This window comes from Zingiber officinale, chromosome 4A (genome assembly GCF_018446385.1).
Source record: "Zingiber officinale cultivar Zhangliang chromosome 4A, Zo_v1.1, whole genome shotgun sequence".
Classification (NCBI taxonomy): Eukaryota; Viridiplantae; Streptophyta; class Magnoliopsida; order Zingiberales; family Zingiberaceae; genus Zingiber; species Zingiber officinale.
Genome location: NC_055992.1, coordinates 1,667,716 through 1,688,500, shown reverse-complemented (window position 1 = coordinate 1,688,500; position 20,785 = coordinate 1,667,716). Strand labels below are relative to the sequence as shown.

Below are 20,785 nucleotides of genomic sequence, written 5' to 3'. Positions count from 1 at the left end.
AGTCGAAGATAGAACTGCATAATGTTAAAAAGGTACGTCAAAAGATTCAATGTTATTTTTTTTAGTTCGAATTCTCTATCTCAAATCTATGTTTCTTTATCGATTAGATGATCATGATATCCTTAAAATATGTATAGTATCCTCGTGATGTATCCTTGAAATATAATCTAATCTATCCAATTGATAAAAAGATATAGAGAAAAAATATTTCAGGATAGAGCATCTGACTTTTTTTTTATTTTTTTATTTTTTTTTATTTTATTTTTTTTTTAAGGTACTCTTCAGCTCCCAAAGAGCTAATCATGGATGACATGGGCAAATAAAAGTTGGGAGCTCTCCCTAAACAGGGGAGGGCTCCTTCATTTGTTTTTTTAAAAATAAAATTATTGATGTGGCCCCGTGCGGCCCACAAAAGACCTCCTCCGCCGTTGAGAGGGGAGAATAAAGGGGCCCAATTAGTACACCTCGTCCTTCCCCTCTCGCTTTATATTCTTCTGTCTTGTTCTCTCCGGTGTTTCTCACTCGCTTCCGACTTCCTCCGCCAGGCAGTCTCCAATTAGTACACCTCGTCCTTCCACCACCCCCTCTCCGCCGCCAGGCAGTCTCCAATGGCTGCCTCTCTCCATGGATCGATTCTCCTCCGGAACGCTAACCATAATCTCTATGGCAATCGAGTCGCCGCCGCTTTGCCTTCTTCCGCGGAATCCTTTCCTTTGGTCGCCGTCCCCCGCGGCTTGGATCCCGCTTGCTCCCTGCTGAACAGAAGGGTTCTGGGATCTCTTCTGGTTCCAGAAAAAAGGCGGCCAAAAAAGTTTGTCGCTCTCGCGATTTCTCGCGAGGATTCGGTGAGCTGAACTACGACATCTTTGTTCTTCACATCTCTCTCATTTTGTCTCTATTACTAATCGCTCCATGTTTTTAGTGTCTTAACGGTTTCCTTTTTGTGCTGAATCGGTCACAGCAACGGTTCTGTTTTTTCCACGTCGCGGAAAAAAGAAGAGTTTTGTGTTGACATTTCCTGGGGCATTTAGGATTTTTTTTTAAAAAAAATTTTGTTGCAGTTTTACTTAAGGGTAAACTCATCGTCTATAGTTTAATTCCGATGGTCGAGAATACTGACGGGCTTAAAATGGGAGAAAGATATTTGCTAGAACTTTAACGTTTAAGCTGCCAAATGTAGATATCTTTCGTTAACAACTCAAATATGAAAAAAAATGCCATCCATACTTTCACTGATATTAATTTATATTTACTGGTCTTGGTGAGATTAATTTTGTAACGCATAAGAAGATGCTAAAGTATGTCTTAACTCTAATGTAGAAGAATTCAGATATTGAAATGGAGAAGGATAATGATCATGCAAACTTAAACGCTGGAGGATCACAAGAAGCATGGAAGGAGGCACTTGAACGCTTGAAGGCAGAATCCTTAAATGTCAAATCTGTATCGGAAGAGGCATATCAGGTTTACTCGACGAAAGCTATAGAAATGTTGATGGATACAGCCGAGAATCTCAAAATTCAAGCTGATAAAGTACAAACGGATCTAAGTGTATTAGCCCTGGAAATCTCAAAAGAAGGACAGGAGTATCTATCTGCAGCAGCAAAGAACTATCCTGATCCAGTTAGGGAAATATTGGAAGTTTATGCTTCAGTGGAGGAATTGAGCAATATTTCTTCAGCCAGAGATTTCTATCTTGGAATTCCCTATGGTATGGAGTAAGAATAATATTCCTATCTGGAATTGGCTTCAAGATGTTCTTATGTCTGCTCATTTAGTTTGAATCTCATAGTTTGTTATGATTTTATCAATTAGTTATGCCTTCTTACAAAGGGGAGTCTTGGCGCAACAGTAAAGTTGTTCCTTTGTGACCTAAAGGTCACGGGTTTGAATCTTGGAAATAGTCTCTTGCAAAAAGCAAGGTAAGGCTGCATACAATGAATTCCTTTCCTGGGACCCCGTATGGCGGGAGCTTCGTGCACCGGACTGCCCTTTAGTTATGCCTTCTTACACAACCACCTTTGCTAGGTTTCATATTTCTTTTCAAAAAAGAAAAATTTCTATGCAGGGTGCTTTCTTGCTGTTGGCGGTTTCCTACATTTTATGCTTTCTGGAAGCATTCCTGCCATACGGTTTGGCTTTATTCTTGGCACTTCAATTTTGGCTCTGAGTGTGTCAAGCTTGAGGGCATGGAAGAATGGAAATGAAACCCCTCTTCTTTTGGTCGGGCAAACTGGTCAGCCTTTTTTTATTTTATTGCCTATGTCTGTGAAGTCGTGTTTATTATTTATGTTTTCTTTTGACCCATTAGTCAGTGCTTGAGGTTGAAAAGTTCCTTCCACCATGAATCACATTTAAACCAAAGTCTTGACAGTTTCTAGTTTTTATGAACTTGGTCTTCCTAGAGCTCTCCTATGTCTTCTCGCATGATGAAGACTTCAATTCAAGAGTCTAGACCACTCAGTCAAACAAAACATCTTGTGTTTCTGTATTGGTAAGAGGAGAGAAGATCTTCTGAAGTTTTAATTCTATAATTGATTAAATATCTTCTAAATAACTTGTATGTATGAATCCCCTTTTTCAAATATTCACAAATTGTAGTATTTTTTTATTTTGTCCCCTATTGTAGCTCCATCTGGTTGATCATACATTGTATTATCTACTCTCAATAATCACAATACACACCATAATGTTCTTGTCTCTTTTAATTTTTTCAGTTTGCTGTTTTTAAACCACCCAGCCATCTGATCTATTAGTGAAATCTTTAATTACCAAACTATGTGAACAATTTCTTCATGAAGTTTCTAGTAAGGAATTAAATATCATAGAAAATTTCAACTTTTAGGGATATTTTGTTCATCCATCTAACATCTTACTGATTGCCAAAATTTCATGCCTTTGCTCTTAGTTGGGTTAAAAGCTCAAATTCTACTGTTTATCTCTGTATGCATGTTCGGAAGTAATTCCAAAAAACTAACAATTCAAACATTCCAATTAGCCAGTGTGTTTAGCATTGCTACTATAAACTATCATTTTGGTCACATATTACTGGATTTTACTTGGATTTAGGTTCAAAAGAGTTACTAAAGGTGGTAACAAAAACAAAATACATTGGCACAATGCAAAACATTAACACGTATTTTAATTAGCATTATGCTAATTCAACAAATAATTAATTTCAAATATAGGCTTGTGGGATTCCAATGATGGACACCAATGCATCCCTTAATGAGCGGGGAATCAATGTAATTTATTTTTTATTTTGATTTTTGTGAAATTAAGACTTTATTCTATTATTTTTATTTACACTTTTCTATGAGGAAGGAAATACTGCGTTTGACCTAGAGGTGAAAAGACTGTATGACTCTCTTGTAATAACACACAAAAATGTAAGCTTGAATATCTTCTAGTAATTTAGCATAATTCCTAATTTGAAAATTAAAATAATAAGTGAAATAAACATGCATTAGGTTTAATTTTTCTCACAGGAGAATTAATGTAAATGCTTTTGTAGGGCCCTTTATGGGATTTCTAAGGCTAATGAATACATAAATATGCTCTATTGTTGTTTTTGAGTATAACATATTTTCTTTATGATAATCAAAACTAAACTCAATTTTTCACCTAGTTCGCTCTCATACACATAATAATAATAAAAAAATGATTAACCAGGCTAGGTAACGTCGAGCCTGGGGTGACCGGCCCGACCCCACAGAAGTTTCCCACCGGCCATCAGGATAAATCGGGAAGCGCTCGCAGCAGGTAGCCTAGGAGCCCAGCATCCTTTAGTTACGTGCCCCATTTGGAGGAAAAATTCCTGCAAATTCGCCATAGTTGGAACTCGAACCGTGGGTGCCTGGGTGACAACCTGAATGCCCTGCTGCTGCACCATAGCCCCGGGGGCACATATCTTCATACACATAATAAGACTCCTGGTGTGGTGGATAGAAGTAGACAAAATAACCAAATCAATATGCTAATGAGCTTTAAATTAAAAAAAATTACTAAAACGAACACATACTTGTAGATTCCACTAGAGTTATTATAAACAATTTCAGCAATTATTATTCCTATCTTGTTCTTTTGTACTTTTAATTTAGTTGGCTCTTTTAAGTTCTCAAGGTAGTGGCAATTGTAGGTTTGGATCATGGTTAGTAGCATATGAACTTTTTCATAAATGTGATGAATCACTGAATTATCAAATAGCTTTACGGAAGACTCAAGTTAACAATAGCTGAGTGACCTTTTTAGGAGGCTCAGGTAAAGGATTGATAAGGGACTCTTTTAGAAGGTTTAAATCAAAAATCATTAGAATGCTTTTTGGAAGGCTCATGAGAAATACTGTCAGATGATCTTTAGGAGCTTAAGTAAAAAATTATTAGAGCATTCTTGAGAAGTGTGAAAAAAGGATCATCAGAGGGTTTTAATGCAATACTAAGGATTATCAATCTTGGGGTATAGGTCGGTCTTGGGATATGGGCCACTAAATGCAGTAAGAATTCAACTAGTTATATGATTGCGATCATGTTGGGTGCTCGCTGAAGGGGCAATTTATCAAGGGATTCTTTTGGAGTTGAGTATTGCAGTTTACTTAGGGTACTTAAGGATAGGATTACTTGGTGAGATACAATTTTTTATCTCAATAGCATGTCGACTAGAATTTGCTTCTATTTGGAGTTAAGTTGATCATCCATCTACTTTTTTGATCTTAACAAGAGGTTTTTCTAAGGTTACAACATTAAGGGCTTACCTAATGAGTCACTTTTAAGGCTCAGTCATATAGAGATTTTTCTATGGTCAACATAACAGAGGAGTCCTTTAAAATCAAATCATTAGAGATCTTCTAGCTTCAAGTCAATAGAGTACTTTTCTAAAATAATTTATATGATTCTTCAAAGGCTGAATTTTGTTGTTCAATTAAAGGTTAATTTAGGTTTGATAGAGTAGAGAGGTATTAAATATTATCTTTAAATTTTAAAATTGGTTCTTATCTTAAAACATTTTCATTCAGTTATATTTTCCTTCAATTTGAATATCTGTATATTTGATTTGTAGAATTTTTTTAAAAGTGCAAGGATTTACTTCCTCTACTTGGAACACTACCTTCTCGATTAGGGGATAGTCAGAAATATAAAATTCAGCTATGATACCAATTGATGCATTATGAAATATCATATCACAAAAGAATTCAAACAAAAGGAAAATATCATTAATTGAATGATGCATCCAATATATATGGGACCCTACCCTTTTATAGACTTACAAGACCACACTGTGGCTATTTTCTTTGTAAAAATACAACATAGTTCACTCAAAAAAACTATAATAAACTTTTTCTAATTTAATAGTTAGACAATTTAATAATTTCAAATGTGGTTTAGTTATATTCCTAATTACTTTCTCTGTATCTTTATTCACATGTTCTAACTATCTCTGCACTGGTGCAGCAATTTCAGCTATTATTTTCTTCAGGCAGTGGATGTTGTGTTCTCAGGTATAGGTTTGTTTGGTTTCCCAGAATTCAACGGTGTGCTGACAAGTTAGAATGCTTACTAATTTTATGTTCCTATGAGAATAATAAAAAAAATTCACTTGGTTTTGTTGGTTTATTTATTACTATGCAGAGGGGATTATTTCTAAACCTCTTGATGCTTGCTATCAGGTTAGCATGTCCTAAATTAACATACTTCTATTTTATGTCATTATGTTTTCAGTGAATGAAATTCAACTTCTGATTCAAAAAGCGATTACCACTTACCAGATAACTAATCTGGTGATATTAATGCTGCAAACTATTTTAGGTAGATCCACTATTTCAAATGGTCATTACTATCTCTTACAGATGTCTTGGACAAGATGACTTTATCCTATGTCTTCACGTTTGTGAGCTCCTGATTCTTGAGTTCTGACAATAGTTTATTACCTGTTAGATTGAATTGTAGCAATCCATGCACAGGTTCTGGAAATGTGAATGAGAGAAGAGTGGGGTATGGGAATCAGTCGTTGTAAAATCATGACTTAACCATCAAAGACCTGGTTAGAATATAGATGCACCATCTATTCCTGATTGGGCAAGCTATTGGATATATATACCCCAGACAACCAGACTGAACTATTTTCTGTTGAAACTATAGTTCCCTAGTCAGGTTCTCCTAAGGGAAAATATTCTTATTTTTACATTTGCGTTCTGAGACCTTTATGGTTTCAGTCTTTATATACTTGGAACAACTCACAAGTAGAACTCCTAATACAACCTACATGTGTCATGTGTCCTTGGTCCATTTCAGTGGTCATATTAGATATTGATGCCAATTGATTTCCTAGTGGTTGCTAGCATGGTTTTAGATAGCACTAATCAGTAATCACTATCCACTCTAGAGGATGGCTGACATGCAATTTCCAGGTCTGGCACATGATTTCAGATCTTAGAAATTTTCTAGCATTTTTTTCATTTCAGTTTTACCGCGTGTATTTATAAAACTTCTTTTTTCTACAACATATTGTAATAACAAAAACACTCTATTCTGCTTCATGATAATACCTTTGGCACTAACCACCTTGCTTTGTTGAACAGCGGTGCAATGCTGGGTTTCTATGCTTATAGAATCGCAATAGATCATTTCAACGAGGGTGATGACCTGGAGCAGAGCTCAGAGAATCAGCAGCCATAGTGGACGCCTGGTTAGGTAAACCTTCCTACATGTTTAGATACTAAACATAGATTGGTTGATATGATCAAATGCTTTGAAAATCCTAACGTATGAGCTTTGATGAAGGATACATTGAATAAGCGGAGACAATACTGAAAGAGATCAGGCTGAGTTCCAAGGATATGCTTTGGAAGCTTCTGAAATTTTGACATCCAGGAATGTTTGTGTATGTTTTTTCTTTCACTTTAGCATGTAAGTTTAAGCGTCTAGCTAATAAAAGGATCGCAAATGGTGATTAGACGCCAGTCATGGTTGCTATTCACCTGAGTACTGTAAAAAATGTCACAATTTGCTTAGTTTGAAGTATTGACTTCACAAATACATATGTGCAAAATTAATATAGTTTGAAATAGAGATTAATGTTTGGATAGAGCTAGTAATTTTTTATTAATGAATGTGACAAGAGAATACATGTATTTAATTTCTGTCTTTTAGTAATAAAATGACCTTTGTTTGGTTTTGGTTCAACTCAATTACTTTATAATAAAGATATAAATTATTACATTAAGATTTTTTTTATATTTTGATGAATTAATTTTATCAATATTTTGGCATGTCATTAATTGATTTGCTTCATAGTCTATGCCACCCTTCTAATTAATTATGTTATTATTTTTGAATATTTATTCCAAATGTACTCCTAACAAAATGATATAATTGATTGAGGCATAAATTATGGTGAGAGCATCCACACCAGCATCCTTATCTAAAATACATAATTTAGGGTAAAAAAGTTACTTTATTAAATTTGGATATCCACTTTTTAAAACATCATATATCAGCTTCCCTATTTCTTCTCTCTCCTCTATAATGTTTAGGGAATGGAATCCATTTCCTAAATTTAGAGAAGTACTATTCATAAATGTATAATTTAGGGAATGGATAGGGAAGCTGATGCAAAGATTTTTTAGCTACCCTATCTAAAATTTAAGGTAAAATCTTTGAATAGGGTATCTGATGTAGATGCTCGCTGACAGGTTAACAATTAATTATAATTTGACATAAAATAATAACACGATAAATTTGGTCGATTTATTAATTTTAAAAATTTATGATGGATTTAATAATTTTAAAATTTTATGATAGATTTAATAATTTAAAAAATTTATGATAGATTTATTAATTTTAAAAATTTATGATAGATTTATAAATTTATCATAAATGTCGAGCCCAATGGGCCTCATACGTACGGTCACTTAATTCGCCGCCGGATACGACCACGTGGCCTATGTGGATGCTACAAGAGGATCAGTAGACAAAACCTTGAAGGGGCTTCTCCGCGCGGGAACGGATAAAACTCCGTCGTCGTTGCGCGACACGACGCCCGCCCATCAAATCAATGGCCGGGGTCTTCATCGCCGACCCTTCGCTTCTCTCTCCGCTGCTGCCTCTCCCCTCGGCTCGCCGATCCTTCTCCCTTCCGGAGAGGAATCTGCGGCTCTACCGCAACCCCTCGCTCCTTCCCGCCTCCTCCCCCTGCGTCCCTCCTTGCTCCTGTGCTGCAGGAACCCTAGACCCAGAGCCCTCCGAAGAAATCGATAACACTAGCTTAAGCACTAGGCTCGAGGGTGGCAAAGACCGTCGGAGGGCTGTCAGGATTGCGTGGGAGAAGCTGGTCCGCTGGTCCCGATCCTGGCGGTCGAAAGCTAAGACCGACGTCCTTGAGAGGACCAAGAAGGTATTGAGCATTTGGACTCGTATTGATTTTTTTTTGTTTTTAATTTCTTCCCTCCCTGCTTTTTCGGTGATTGATTTGGGAGATTAGGTGGCTGTTCTTGGAGGGGGGTCATTTGGGACAGCAATGGCGGCACATGTTGCGAGCAGGAAGGCCGGGATGGAAGTCTCGATGCTTCTTAGAGATAGTGATGTCTGTCGAGCTATTAATGAGACGCACTTCAATTTGTAAGGCGTCAGCTGGATCAACCAGCTTTACAATTTTTTTTCTAATAACCATTTTCCTGAGACGTTTCTAATCTTAATTAGTTTGTGCATTGAAAATCCTCATAACGTCTATGGTCAATATTCTTGTTCTCAATAAGTTGATTCATTCTGCATTGAAGTTGGTTGATATATCGATAAGACATGTTGGATAAGTAGTCAAAACTGTTTTTTTTTAAAAAAAAAAATTTGCACGATCCAGAGTATGTAGTAACCAACTTAAAACAAGCTTGCATTACAATTGCTACTGAGGAAAGATCCTTTCAACAAACTTTTTTCTAATGGCCGACAATTGATTTTCCATAAAGGGGGAACTTATAATTAAGGTGTTATGGAATGATGGAATGCCCACAATACCAGGATCTAGTTAGATCCAATTTGAGGGATTTTGTAGGTTTATTAATGAGGGCTCCGGGGCACTAAGTACTGGAATATATTCATTTTTAAACATAGAGTGACCCAAGCTCTTATCTAGCTTCTAAGTTCCAACAAACTTGACTTTAATATAAAGGAACTGGAAGTTTGGAAAAGAGCTATTAGATAACATTTTACTAACCTAAGTTATGTGATTTGTGGAAAGTACTTGACAATGGAAAAGAATAATTTGAGAAGATTTAATATTGACTTTTAAACTAATTAGTTGGAAGAAAGACACCTTTATTTGTTAAATCTCCATCATTTAATCTTTTTTGCTGCAGCAAATATTTTCCTGAACACAAACTGCCAGAAAATATTATGGCCACAACCAGTGCCAAGGATGCTTTATTAGGAGCTGATTTTTGCCTACATGCTGTTCCTGTGCAGGTAGCTACAAGCCTACAAATTCTTTGACCGTTTTTCTTGATTCGAGCATAAAATTATTTTAAACTAATATGGCTTCCTAACAGATTTCTGTTGAAGATCTTTATAAGTTTTACTTTACAAATTCTTCCTTTGGCTTTTTCTTGACTTGAACATAAAAATATTTTGGACTAATATAGCTTCCTAACAGATTTCTGTTGAAGATCTTAATAAGTTTCACTCTTGCTACCTGGTCTTTTTTTGCAGTTTAGTTCATCCTTTCTTCAAGGCATTTCACAACATGTTGACCCAAACTTGCCATTTATATCTCTTAGTAAAGGGTTGGAACTGAATACTCTTAGAACAATGTCTCAAATCATTCCATGTGCATTAAGAAACCCTCGTCAACCATTTGTTGTGTTATCTGGGCCTTCTTTTGCAATAGAGTTGATGGGCAAGATGCCAACAGGTATGCTTTGTGCCATAAATGGGTAATTACTATGTTTATTCTGTAGCTAGCATGATGATGTTGATATATATTGCCCCATTCATTTGACTAAAACTAGGTTATGTCATGCTCACATGTTAACATGATTTTTCTCTTATTAATAATATTCAAAATCTACAGATGCTAGACTCCCATGTCTGCATTATTTTCATTCCAGAAGCTAAGAGTTTTCTAATGACCTTTGGGGTTGCAGCAATGGTGGCTGCATCAAAAGACAAAAAGTTGGCAAGGGCAGCTCAGCAATTATTAGCTTCCCCAAACCTGAGGATTAGCTCCTCGAGGTAAAGAAGATTTTCAATTTTCTGTTATTTATTTCTTATTTTTAAAACTCATACATGCTGGTTCATCCAGGGTCATCAGAAGAATAATAATTTTCTAGATATGCCCCACATGGTTTTTAATCCATGTTTTAGTGGTAGCAGAGACAATACAAGTAGTCTTTCAATAGTTAATATGGAAACTATGGTTTGTATGCTGAAAAATCAGCATACATGTCTTTGTTTACTCCCTGTGTAAGCTCTCATACTCCCCAGACCCCCACATCTTGTACATACATCCCGTATTTAAAATCTCAACAGGCTTTGGGCCTTTCTCCCAAAAGGGAAAAAAAATATCTCTGATCAAGATGGATATCAAAATTAAACAAGATTGTGTGGTTACAATTTTAGGCAATGATTTGGCTTACTTGGTGAGAGTGGGCTACTTTATCGTCCACCAAAGTCAACCCAGTAGAACTTGAACTTATGAAAGGTTTGTGGCACACAAATAGTAAATATTTTATGAAAGAAAATTGAAGAACTGAGTGTCAGGCATTCAGTGATAGGAAAATTTCTTAACATTCAGTGACTATACAGCGAAACTTACTTCTGAGTATAATAGAAAGCTTTATCTTATTCTTCCAAAGGTTTGCACTTGTTAGTCTAAGAATGGTCTGTGATTGTTGATACATCATGAAGGTGAATTCTCCAACATGCCATTTTGGGGCCAGTTATGGTTTTATGTTCTTAGCAACCTACAATATTGCCTAGTGACAATTCCATGATTTTGAAGTTTGATTAATGTATTTTATGGTGATTTCTTTTTCTACTAATAAATAGAAATGCTTAAAACTCTCTTATGATCAATGCAAAGAATTACACTACAGTTACATTTGTACCATCTTCTTGGTGGATGATTTGACTATTATTCTCTCCAGAATATGAAATGTTGGTATTTACCTAACATGAGTGACAGGCCAAACATGCTCCTATTTTCCATTGTTCTCTTTGTTTTTTGGAATTGTTTAATTTAGTTGTGGAATAAATAAATGTCTTATTACTAATTTGGATTTGTACTCATATAGTTAGCTTTGTGAATCTTTATTTTTCAATTTATGACTTGTGATACTTCAGGGATGTTACAGGAGTGGAAATTGCAGGTGCACTGAAAAATGTGCTTGCCATAGCATCAGGGATTGTGGAGGGAATGAATCTTGGAAATAATTGTATGGCTGCTCTTGTGGCGCAGGGATGTTCTGAGATAAGATGGTTGGCTACAAAGGTTGGATCAAAATCTATTATGTCAATTACATGCCTAGTGCCAACTGCCAGTAGTTCTACATATAGCAGTTCATATAAATTATTGCCTTATTCTCCTTTTCTGATTAAAGAAGCAATCAATACATAAACTTTCAGTTTTTTTTTTAAATACCTATGGTTTGTTATCAGTTATGAACACTTTGAATGATTTTTTTTTTTATTGCTGTAGATCCATGTTACCATACTGTCAAGTATGTTTTTTTTTCCATTCTTTTTACTGCTTTTAATATTTGAAAAGGATAGACTGTCCATCTAAGAGGTCACGGGTTTAAGTCTTATAAATAGCCAAAGCAGGGTTAGACTACGTATAATAGACCCTTCCTTGGGGCCCGTATTGGCAGAAACTTCGTGCACCGGACTGTCTTCTATTGCATCTATTCACTGCAGCATTTTATTTCTAAGAGATGGTAATTTTTTGTTTTATCTTGAAGATGGGAGCAAAGCCAACAACACTTACTGGACTATCAGGGTCTGGTGACATTATGCTTACATGTTTTGTTAATCTTTCAAGAAATCGAACTGTTGGAGTGCGGCTTGGATCAGGAGAGAAGCTTGATGACATACTGGGTTCAATGAATCAGGTTTCAGATATCTCTCTTTATCTTTAACAATAGATGGAAGCAAAATCTACTATCAACTTGACTATCAGTTTCCTTTCACTCTGTAGGTTGCTGAAGGTGTATCCACAGCTGGGGCAGTCATTGCATTGGCTGAGAAGTACCATGTAAAAATGCCAGTTCTAACTGCAGTTGCTCGCATTATTGACAATGAATTGACTCCCAGAAAAGCTGTTCTTGAGTTGATGAGCTTACCACAGGTTTGAATAGTTACTGTGATTCATTGTTTGTCACACAGTGATAGCTGATATGGGTGAACTGGACTAGTAGATGGAGAAATACCCTCGAACCTGAAATCCATTTGCATGCCATCACATACAACGCTTGGATTCTGTTTACTTGTTCAATTAATTGGGAAAACGTAAATATTTGGGTTCTTTATGAAAGTAATAGATGCCTTCTTTTGAATTATCTTGCAAAATTTCAAATCTAAGAATTATGGTTTTATGTTTATATGGAAAGCAATAGATACCTCCTTTTCAATTATCTTGCGCAAAGACATGTCTAAGAGTTAAGGTTTTATGTGATACTAGAAGAGGACATTAAATATTGTGTGACTTCCCTTAGGAAGGGGTTCCAATGTTATCATGGTTTTAGTGTGAAAATTTTTTGGGGTCGAATTGATAAATGAAAGGTCAATCTTTAGCATTTAATCTTCACTTGGAGGTAGATGAGAATGCCATAATAGTTCACTACTAAGAATCTTTGGGTATCTTATGTCATATGAAAATGCAATGAGATAGTGTCTGAAATGAGGTTCAGAACTTAACTGATAAGTTATTCTTTATTGAATTTATTGGCTGCTTTACATTGATAATTCTATTGTAGGTCGAAGAAGTTTGAGAAGCTATTGTACTCGAGGTTGATAGAACATGTAAGGCTGAATATGATGTGATTCTGCATTCATGGTATGATTTGTCAGTGGTAATTACCATACTCGGAGCAGCAGCCATACTTGACCTTGCCCAGATTACATTTAAATCTTTGAAGTACGGCTCGCACCATGCTTCATGAGGACCATAATATTGTTGAGATTCTGAGATGTTCTACTGAACTTCGTGTACCAAAATGTTTTTCCTAGGAGAGATTCTACTTTCTAAATTTTTGCACTTTAATCTATGGGAATATTCTATCGAGAGAAATATGTACGTGATACCAGTTAATGTCAGGGAAAATTATCTTTTTCTACTATAAGTGCTGTTTGATCTGAAATGTAATATTTTTCTTGACTAATTACACCCATGATGTATCTGAAGAAAGAAATGCATTTTTTTTGGTGGAAAATATTAGTTCATCTTTGTCTTTATATATTTTATTTTAATAATTTATAAATAATTTTATGCATTAGCTTTTGCTAAACGGTCATGACGTGGGGATCTGAACAATCCTTATCTCTGGCCATCGGAATTGCGTGGGATCATTCTGTTAGAGAGGGGTCCATAGTATTTATGGTTTCACATTTGTTTAAAGCATGATAAATGCAGCGGAATAAAACATGATATTATCTACCCATTTAGCTAGCACCTCTCTGGCCAAATTAACCTTCAGGATAGTTAGTTGGCGTTCTTAATAGCTAGCGCTAGCTACCTAGTTCTGCACGCCCCATTCACTTAGTTACTCAGTGGGCCTGCTAAGCTAAGTCTTCATAAGTCTTCGTTCTCTACTGAGTCTTCGTTCTCGTGGTTACTCCGTGGTCATAACTAGCTTAGGGTCAGCTATAAGGTCATATAATTTATTTTTATATATATATAATTTAGAGACTGTGAACAATGTCTAATAATAATAATAATATACTTAGAACTATTTTTGTAAATAAATTTAAAGTTTTGTTTAAAAAAATAACCATTATTTAAACTTATCAAAACTAGTAAAGAGATATTACAAAAATACTTTTGATAAAATATATTAAAGCAAGCTGAGTGTAAATAAAAATTTTAATTTAACAGAGTAAATAAAACTGATTCAAAAATTATCTTACGGTCCAAAAGTAAACAAAAAAAGCAGCCACTTTGTGCTTCTAATATTACCGCACATACATTACATCTACGCATGCATTCATCATCTTTATTTATAAATTGCATTAGTTATACCATTCATGGAAATCATTCATCTCCAAACAACATGTCCAACTCCCAATCCCAATCCCAATCGTCAAGCATTTCATCATGCACCTGTGTGCACACACATGGCGAGAGCGGATCCTTTGATTCACTTTTCCATACTCCTCTTTTGATTCCTTTCGTAATTACGGTCGGATCATGGATGGAATCTGACTGTAATTGACTATGATCTCTTCTTGGGTTCGGATTCTCATTCAGATTATAGTTTGAGTTGGGACAAATAGTCGGAGGTTGTTGGAGGTGGGCGGATGTCCAGGCTGTCGGGAGCCAAGCGAGGGGCGGCCTCCGAGCGACTTTTGGTCGTCTGTCCCAACCCAAACTATAATTCGAATGAGAATGTGAATCTGGGGAGGGATCACAATCAAATACGGCCGGATTGCAGTTGCGATTCAGCTGTAATTGTGAAGGGGGATCCGCCCTCGCCCGCGACATATCAAGATCCCCATTGAAGAAGACATTCTCATAGCTCTGATCGTCGACTTTAGCATCGGTACTAGCAGCTACAAGCGATGGAGAAGACGATGACGAAGAGGACGTGATCAGGCGATCAGAGGTCGGCAGCGGCCAAGAGAGCTTTTGAAAAGGGAGACCTGTTGTCGACTCGGATAATTTGCAGGTATGGCGAGCGGTGTATTCCACGGTAAACTTTGGTGGATCCGCATGGCCGTCCTCTTGCTGCACCGTCTTCTTGGCCTCGCAGCCTTGCTCCTCTTTGTATGTGCATCTGAAGTAGCTCCTGCATAGATGATTAATTAATTAATTAATTAATTAATTAAGAAGATCTAGAGATTAACTAGTGAGAGTCTAATTCTAATTATAATAATTAATTACCTCGGATGCTCAGTATTGTTGATGGCCTTCTGTCCGTACTTGCGCCACTGGCGACCATCCTCGTACGGCACCGTCGTCACGACTGCCCATTTCTCCTCCTCCACCCTCCTCCTGCTATTGATCTAGCTAATTAGTTGTCAATTCGGCCAATTCCAAATATATAAAATAATCAAATTTATAAACTAATTAATTAAATTAAATTGCCTTTTCTTTCTTCCCCAAGTAGTAGTCCTCTTCTCGCCGGCGATCCCCTCGCTGGATTGAAGGGCGGAGAGGGCCGACGCGGTGAGCTTCAGTATGTCCTTGATGATGTCGCCGCCCAATTGCGACCAGGTGGAGCCGACGGGGAACTGAAGTAACACAGCCTGCAGCTGGGTCATCAGATCATGGGCTCGGTTGATGTCTCGGATCGCCACGCGATGCCCGCATCGCCATGAATCCTCCGGCGCCAGCGACGGGGGATCGGCGGCATGAGCTTGTGGTTTGCCGAACTGCATGGTCGATCGATCGATCGATCGGCCACCTCTGCTAGCTTTAATTATTTTTGATCGATACTTAAAGCCCGGAGTTAGACTTAGGGGTGTGAATGAGCACGTGGGTAGGGGATAAGGTTTCGTTGATGAATATGATGTCATTCTAAGTCGTCAATTGTTGGCGTCAGCCGATCTTTCGTTTTAGAAAACTTTAAAACACCCGCACTTCACATGTCCCATAGTAGCATAGGTGGAATCCATCCCCTCGGATGGGTCTAGTGGTTAACGCATAAAATATTATTATAATGAAGTCTGAGATTCGAATCTCAATAAAGTCAGGTAAATACCTCTCTTATGTGCTAGTCACTATTCCAAAAACTAATAGCCGTCTGTGATTTACCTCCTCCGTGCTAGCCTTGGGATAGGTTGACAGAGACACTGGGACGAACGTATTCATCTTTTGCTATAATATAATGGAATCTCAAATTCGAACCTTAACTTTTTTTTTCTTAACATGATTGGAAAGTCTTCAATTTTATTATCTTCTGTTGTAATGGAGAATCACGATCTTTTAAATTTTAGAGGATTATAATTTAATTTATATTTGAGATGAAAATCATATTATATGCTCATGTGTGAAGAATTTAGAGATTTATATTTTTATCAGAGATTATCAAGTTTAAGCCTCAGAATTATATATATATATATAGATGTACACGTGTCATACCTCATATCGCAGCATGGGCTTGCCAGAACAGCATGTTTGTCTCCATGCCGCTACAGTCTGAGCGTCTGATTGATGGGATAGCAGAATAATCGATCATACCATACTGCGTATGGTTTAGTCTTCGAACATGCCTGTTGTCAGCAACAGGGGTTACTGAGATGACGTCTACACTGTCCCCTACTCTTTGACTTCCTCTTCTAGGATCGACCATCCAGCCGCTCGGCCAGCGCACTCGTCTTTAGTCCGAGGTAGGTGGTTACCCGTACGGGAAGACTGAGGGTCGTTGTTCTTTCGCTCGGCCCTTCGTTCCTGGTCAATCGAGCGCCAGAACCCCGACTCCTGCCGAGGCACCTGTTGCCGTTGGTTACTTACCGATCGACCGGGCGGGAGGTCGGCCCCTCCTTCTCAGGTCGGCCGACCGGTCCGCCCTTCTCCGGTCGGCCACCTGGCCCTTTGACCATCACGTGGCGTTGATCCCTCAAAATGGGGGTCCCCTGTTCTAACCGCCGGATCACTTGCCTCCCCCTCAAGTCTAGTCGAAGGAGGCGATTAGTCCGACTGACTGGACCACGAGTCTAGCCAGGCGGCACCTTCGTGCCCTTATCCTCCGCTCGGCCTAAAGTTTTAATTTTAATGCAACATTCCCCTTTCACGTACTTTGTCCTTTTGCTAGTTAATATGTGTGTTGTCCGCTCGCCTATTATCACACCTCTGGCATTCGAAAGAGATTTTTGTGAAGTACTTGGCGTTGCCCTTCCGCACGGCTAACTATTTCGAATGCGTAACATTCCGCTCTGATAACAGAGATCGCTCGCTAAAAGCCGACAAGTACCTTTGGGCTCTGAGCCGAGTAGGACGTAGAGTCGGTCGAACGATATTGACGGCGAATTTCTCGGACACTTGCAGTCCCTTTTTATTTCCTTCTTCCGCTCGGAATATTTATAGACGCCAGCTCGTCTCTCGATATTTAACGTCGGAGCTCGACGGTCTTCCGCTCGGTGGGTTTATAGACGCCGGCTTGTCTCTCGATATTTAACGTCGGAGCTCGACGGTCTTCCGCTCGGCGGGTTTATAGACGCCGGCTCGTCTCTCGATATTTAACGTCGGAACTCGACGGTCTTTCGCTCGGCGGGTTTATAGACGCCGGCTCGTCTCTCAATATTTAACGTCGGAGCTCGACGGTCTTCCGCTCGGCGGGTTTATAGACGCCGGCTCGTCTCTCGTTAAATTTAACGTCGGAGCTCGACGGTCTTCCGCTCAGCCGTTTATAGACGCCGGCTCGTCTCGATATTTAACGTCGGAGCTCGGCGGTCTTCCGCTTGGAGGGTTATAGACGCCGGCTTGTCTCTCGATATTTAACGTCGAACTCGGCGGTCTTCGCTCGGAGGGTTTATAGACGGCTCGTCTCACGATATTTAACGCCGGAGCTCGGCGGTCTTCCGCTCTGGTTTATAGACGCCGGCTCGTCTCGATATTTAACGTGAGCTCGGCGGTCTTCCGCTTCGGCGGGTTTATAGACGCCGGCTCGTCTCGATATTTAACGTCGGAGCTCGGCGGTCTTCCGCTTGGAGAATTTATAGGCGCCGTTTCGATTTTAACGTCGGAGCTCGGCGGTCTTCCGCTCAGCGGGTTTATAGACGCCGGCTCGTCTCGATATTTAACGTCGGAGCTCGGCGGTCTTCCGCTTGGAGGGTTTATAGGCGCCTTGTCTCGATATTTAACGTCGGAGCTCGGCGGTCTTCCGCTCGGCGGGTTTATAACGCCGGCTCGTCTCGATATTTAACGTCGGAGCTCGATGGTCTTCCGCTCGGCGGGTTTATAAACGCCAGCTCGTCTCTCGATTTTTAACGTCGGGCTCGGCGGTCTTCCACTCGGCGGGTTTATAGACGCCGGCTCGTCTCGATATTTAACGTCGGAGCTCGGCGGTCTTCCGCTCGGAGGGTTTATAGGCGCGGGCTCTCTCTATATTTAACGTTGGAGCTCGGCGGTCTTCCGCTCGGTGGGTTTATAGGCGCCCCTCTCTCGATATTTAACGTCGGAGCTCGACGGTCTTCCGCTCGGCGGGTTTATAGACGCCGGCTCGTCTCTCGATATTTAACGTCGGAGCTCGACGGTCTTCCGCTCGGCGGGTTTATAGACGCCGACTCGTCTCTCGATATTTAACGTCGGAGCTCGACGGTCTTCCGCTCGGAGGGTTTATAGACGCCGGCTCGTCTCTCGATATTTAACGTCGGAGCTCGACGGTCTTCCACTCGGCGGGTTTATAGACGCCGGTTCGTCTCTCGATATTTAACGTCGGAGCTCGACGGTCTTCCGCTCGGCGGGTTTATAGACGCCGACTCGTCTCTCGATATTTAACGTCGGAGCTCGACGGTCTTCCGCTCGGAGGGTTTATAGACACCGGCTCGTCTCTCGATTTGTAACGTCGGAGCTCGACGGTCTTCCGCTCGGCGGGTTTATAGACGCCGGCTCGTCTCTCGATATTTAACGTCGGAGCTCGACGGTCTTCCGCTCGGAGGGTTTATAGACGCCGGCTCGTCTCTCGATATTTAACGTCGGAGCTCGACGGTCTTCCGCTCGGAGGGTTTATAGACGCCGGCTCGTCTCTCGATTTTTAACGTCGGAGCTCGACGGTCTTCCGCTCGGCGGGTTTATAGACGCCGGCTCGTCTCTCGATATTTAACGTCGGAGCTCGACGGTCTTCCGCTCGGCGGGTTTATAGACGCCGGCTCGTCTCTCGATATTTAACGTCGGAGCTCGACGGTCTTCCGCTCGGCGGGTTTATAGACGCCGGCTCGTCTCTCGATATTTAACGTCGGAGCTCGACGGTCTTCCGCTCGGCGGGTTTATAGACGCCGGCTTGTCTCTCGATATTTAACGTCGGAGCTCGACGGTTTTCCGCTCGGCGGGTTTATAGACGTCGGCTCGTCTCTCGATATTTAACGTCAGAGCTCGACGGTCTTCCGCTCAGAGGGTTTATAGACGCCGGCTCGTCTCTCGATATTTAACGTCGGAGCTCGACGGTCTTCCGCTCGGAGAATTTATAGACGCCGTCTCGTCTCTCGATATTTAACGTCGGAGCTCGACGGTCTTCCGCTCGGAGAATTTATAGACGCTGGCTCGTCTCTCGATTTTTAACGTCGGAGCTCGACGGTCTTCCGCTCGGCGGGTTTATAGACGCCGGCTCATCTCTCGATATTTAACGTCGGAGCTCGACGGCCTTAAGGCTAACTTCAACGCAGCCGTTCGGTGAACACAATAGCCATCCTTTAAATCATTTTTGCTTCCTGCATTACAAGGACACGGGCGACCAGAATATACACAAAAATGAGTTACATCAGTGCACATTTCATCCAGCTCGATAAGGCTGGAGATGATTCGCGCTCCAAGGTCGGTCCAGCTGGCGACCGTCTTTATCCTCCAGATAATAAGCGCCCGAGCGGAGCTTTTCAATAATTTTGAAGGGGCCCGCCCAAGGAGCTTCTAGCTTGCCGACGTCGCCGACCGGCTTGACTTTCTTCCAAACAAGGTCGCCGACCTGGAATGATCTGGGGATTACGCGCCGGTTGTAGTTTTACTTTATCCGTTGACGATACGCCATCAGCCGGATGGACGCCTTGGCTCACTCCTCATCAATCAAATCCAACTCTATGTTCCTCCGCTCGGCGTTGCCTTCATCATAATTCTGGATCCGGACGGACTCGACGCCGACTTCGACAGGAATCACCGCTTCGCCGTCGTATACCAGATGGAAAGGCGTAACGCCCGTTCCTTCCTTTGGAGTCGTTCGGAGGGCCCATAGGACGCCCGGCACTTCATCCACCCAACTTCCTCCCAAATGGTCGAGCCGAGCACGCAGAATGCGAAGAATTTCCCGATTGGCTACTTCAGCTTGACCATTGCTTTGGGGGTATGCCACGGACGTGAAGTGTTGCTCGATGCCATAACTTTTGCACCAATCTTCGAGCAACTTTCCGGTGAATTGCCGTCCGTTGTCGGAAACAAGTCGACGGGGGATATATGCCGAACTGACAGATAATGTGCTGCCAGATAAACTTCTTGACCATCTGCTCGGTGATCTTGGCTAGCGGCTCGGCCTCCACCCACTTGGAAAAATAATCGACCGCCACTAGTAAAAGTTTCCGCAGCCAGGTCGCCATAGGGAATGGACCCACAATATCCATTCCTCATTGGTCGAAGGGACAGGACACAGTGGCTACTTTCATTTCTTCTGCCGGTCGGTGGGAGAAGTTATGACACCTTTGACAAGAAAGGCATGTCCCGACGGTCCGAGCGGCGTCTTCTTGTAGGGTTGGCCAGAAGTATCCAGCCAGCAGGATCTTCTTAGATAGCGATCGTCCGCCCGGATGTCCCCCGCACGATCCTTGGTGCACTTCTTGGAGGATATATGCTGCATCTTCTGAACTCACGCATTTCAGAAGCGGGCGGGAGAAGGCCTTCTTGTATAATTGATCTCCAATGAGTGTGAACCGACCGGCTCTCC

General features: G+C 40.5%; 3 protein-coding genes across 6 annotated transcripts; 2 read left to right on the top strand and 1 right to left on the bottom strand.

The window, feature by feature from the left end:
- Nucleotides 1-489: 489 nt before the first annotated feature.
- LOC121969215 (protein FATTY ACID EXPORT 3, chloroplastic-like) lies at nucleotides 490-7,080 on the top strand. Of its 3 annotated transcripts, none has more exons than XM_042519180.1 (7): nucleotides 490-845; nucleotides 1,324-1,711; nucleotides 2,069-2,236; nucleotides 5,448-5,494; nucleotides 5,625-5,662; nucleotides 6,575-6,686; nucleotides 6,777-7,080. In XM_042519180.1, the coding sequence occupies exons 1-6, from the start codon at nucleotides 609-611 to the stop codon at nucleotides 6,669-6,671; spliced, it is 975 nt and encodes a 324-aa protein (XP_042375114.1). In that variant the 5' UTR covers nucleotides 490-608; the 3' UTR covers nucleotides 6,672-6,686; nucleotides 6,777-7,080. The 3 variants fall into 3 exon arrangements, with proteins under 3 accessions (XP_042375114.1, XP_042375113.1, XP_042375115.1); XM_042519179.1 differs by having other exon boundaries at nucleotides 491-845; nucleotides 1,321-1,711; XM_042519181.1 differs by lacking the exon at nucleotides 2,069-2,236 and having other exon boundaries at nucleotides 491-845; nucleotides 1,321-1,711.
- Nucleotides 7,081-7,964: 884 nt separating this feature from the next.
- LOC121969214 (glycerol-3-phosphate dehydrogenase [NAD(+)] 2, chloroplastic-like) lies at nucleotides 7,965-13,414 on the top strand. 2 transcript variants are annotated; one of them, XM_042519176.1, is made up of 9 exons: nucleotides 7,967-8,388; nucleotides 8,476-8,612; nucleotides 9,347-9,452; nucleotides 9,696-9,897; nucleotides 10,130-10,217; nucleotides 11,328-11,475; nucleotides 11,945-12,094; nucleotides 12,181-12,330; nucleotides 12,959-13,414. In XM_042519176.1, the coding sequence occupies exons 1-9, from the start codon at nucleotides 8,050-8,052 to the stop codon at nucleotides 12,971-12,973; spliced, it is 1,335 nt and encodes a 444-aa protein (XP_042375110.1). In that variant the 5' UTR covers nucleotides 7,967-8,049; the 3' UTR covers nucleotides 12,974-13,414. The 2 variants fall into 2 exon arrangements, with proteins under 2 accessions (XP_042375112.1, XP_042375110.1); XM_042519178.1 differs by lacking the exon at nucleotides 9,696-9,897 and having other exon boundaries at nucleotides 7,965-8,388; nucleotides 10,057-10,217.
- A 704-nt stretch (nucleotides 13,415-14,118) lies between these two features.
- Nucleotides 14,119-15,594, bottom strand: LOC121973045 (probable WRKY transcription factor 25). Its single transcript, XM_042524643.1, has 3 exons — nucleotides 15,286-15,594; nucleotides 15,082-15,192; nucleotides 14,119-14,986 (listed from the first exon to the last, which is right to left on the bottom strand). Exons 1-3 carry the CDS (start codon nucleotides 15,576-15,578, stop codon nucleotides 14,233-14,235), a joined length of 1,158 nt encoding a protein of 385 aa, XP_042380577.1. The 5' UTR covers nucleotides 15,579-15,594; the 3' UTR covers nucleotides 14,119-14,232.
- Between the last annotated feature and the right edge of the window lie 5,191 nt (nucleotides 15,595-20,785).

What these genes read in the sequence shown, in the direction of transcription:
- LOC121969215 (XM_042519179.1), top strand. Translation starts at nt 609, where the DNA reads ATGGCTGCCTCTCTCCATGGATCGATTCTCCTCCGGAACGCTAACCAT. An exon ending in CGATTTCTCGCGAGGATTCG is followed by an intron (nt 846 to 1,320) that starts GTGAGCTGAACT and finishes ACTCTAATGTAG; the next exon opens with AAGAATTCAGATATTGAAAT. An exon ending in TCTTTTGGTCGGGCAAACTG is followed by an intron (nt 2,237 to 5,447) that starts GTCAGCCTTTTT and finishes GCACTGGTGCAG; the next exon opens with CAATTTCAGCTATTATTTTC.
- LOC121969214 (XM_042519176.1), top strand. Translation starts at nt 8,050, where the DNA reads ATGGCCGGGGTCTTCATCGCCGACCCTTCGCTTCTCTCTCCGCTGCTG. An exon ending in AATGAGACGCACTTCAATTT is followed by an intron (nt 8,613 to 9,346) that starts GTAAGGCGTCAG and finishes TTTTTGCTGCAG; the next exon opens with CAAATATTTTCCTGAACACA. An exon ending in TAAGATGGTTGGCTACAAAG is followed by an intron (nt 11,476 to 11,944) that starts GTTGGATCAAAA and finishes TTTATCTTGAAG; the next exon opens with ATGGGAGCAAAGCCAACAAC.
- LOC121973045 (XM_042524643.1), bottom strand. Translation starts at nt 15,578, where the DNA reads ATGCAGTTCGGCAAACCACAAGCTCATGCCGCCGATCCCCCGTCGCTG. An exon ending in ACTTGGGGAAGAAAGAAAAG is followed by an intron (nt 15,193 to 15,285) that starts GCAATTTAATTT and finishes GATCAATAGCAG; the next exon opens with GAGGAGGGTGGAGGAGGAGA. An exon ending in AACAATACTGAGCATCCGAG is followed by an intron (nt 14,987 to 15,081) that starts GTAATTAATTAT and finishes TCATCTATGCAG; the next exon opens with GAGCTACTTCAGATGCACAT.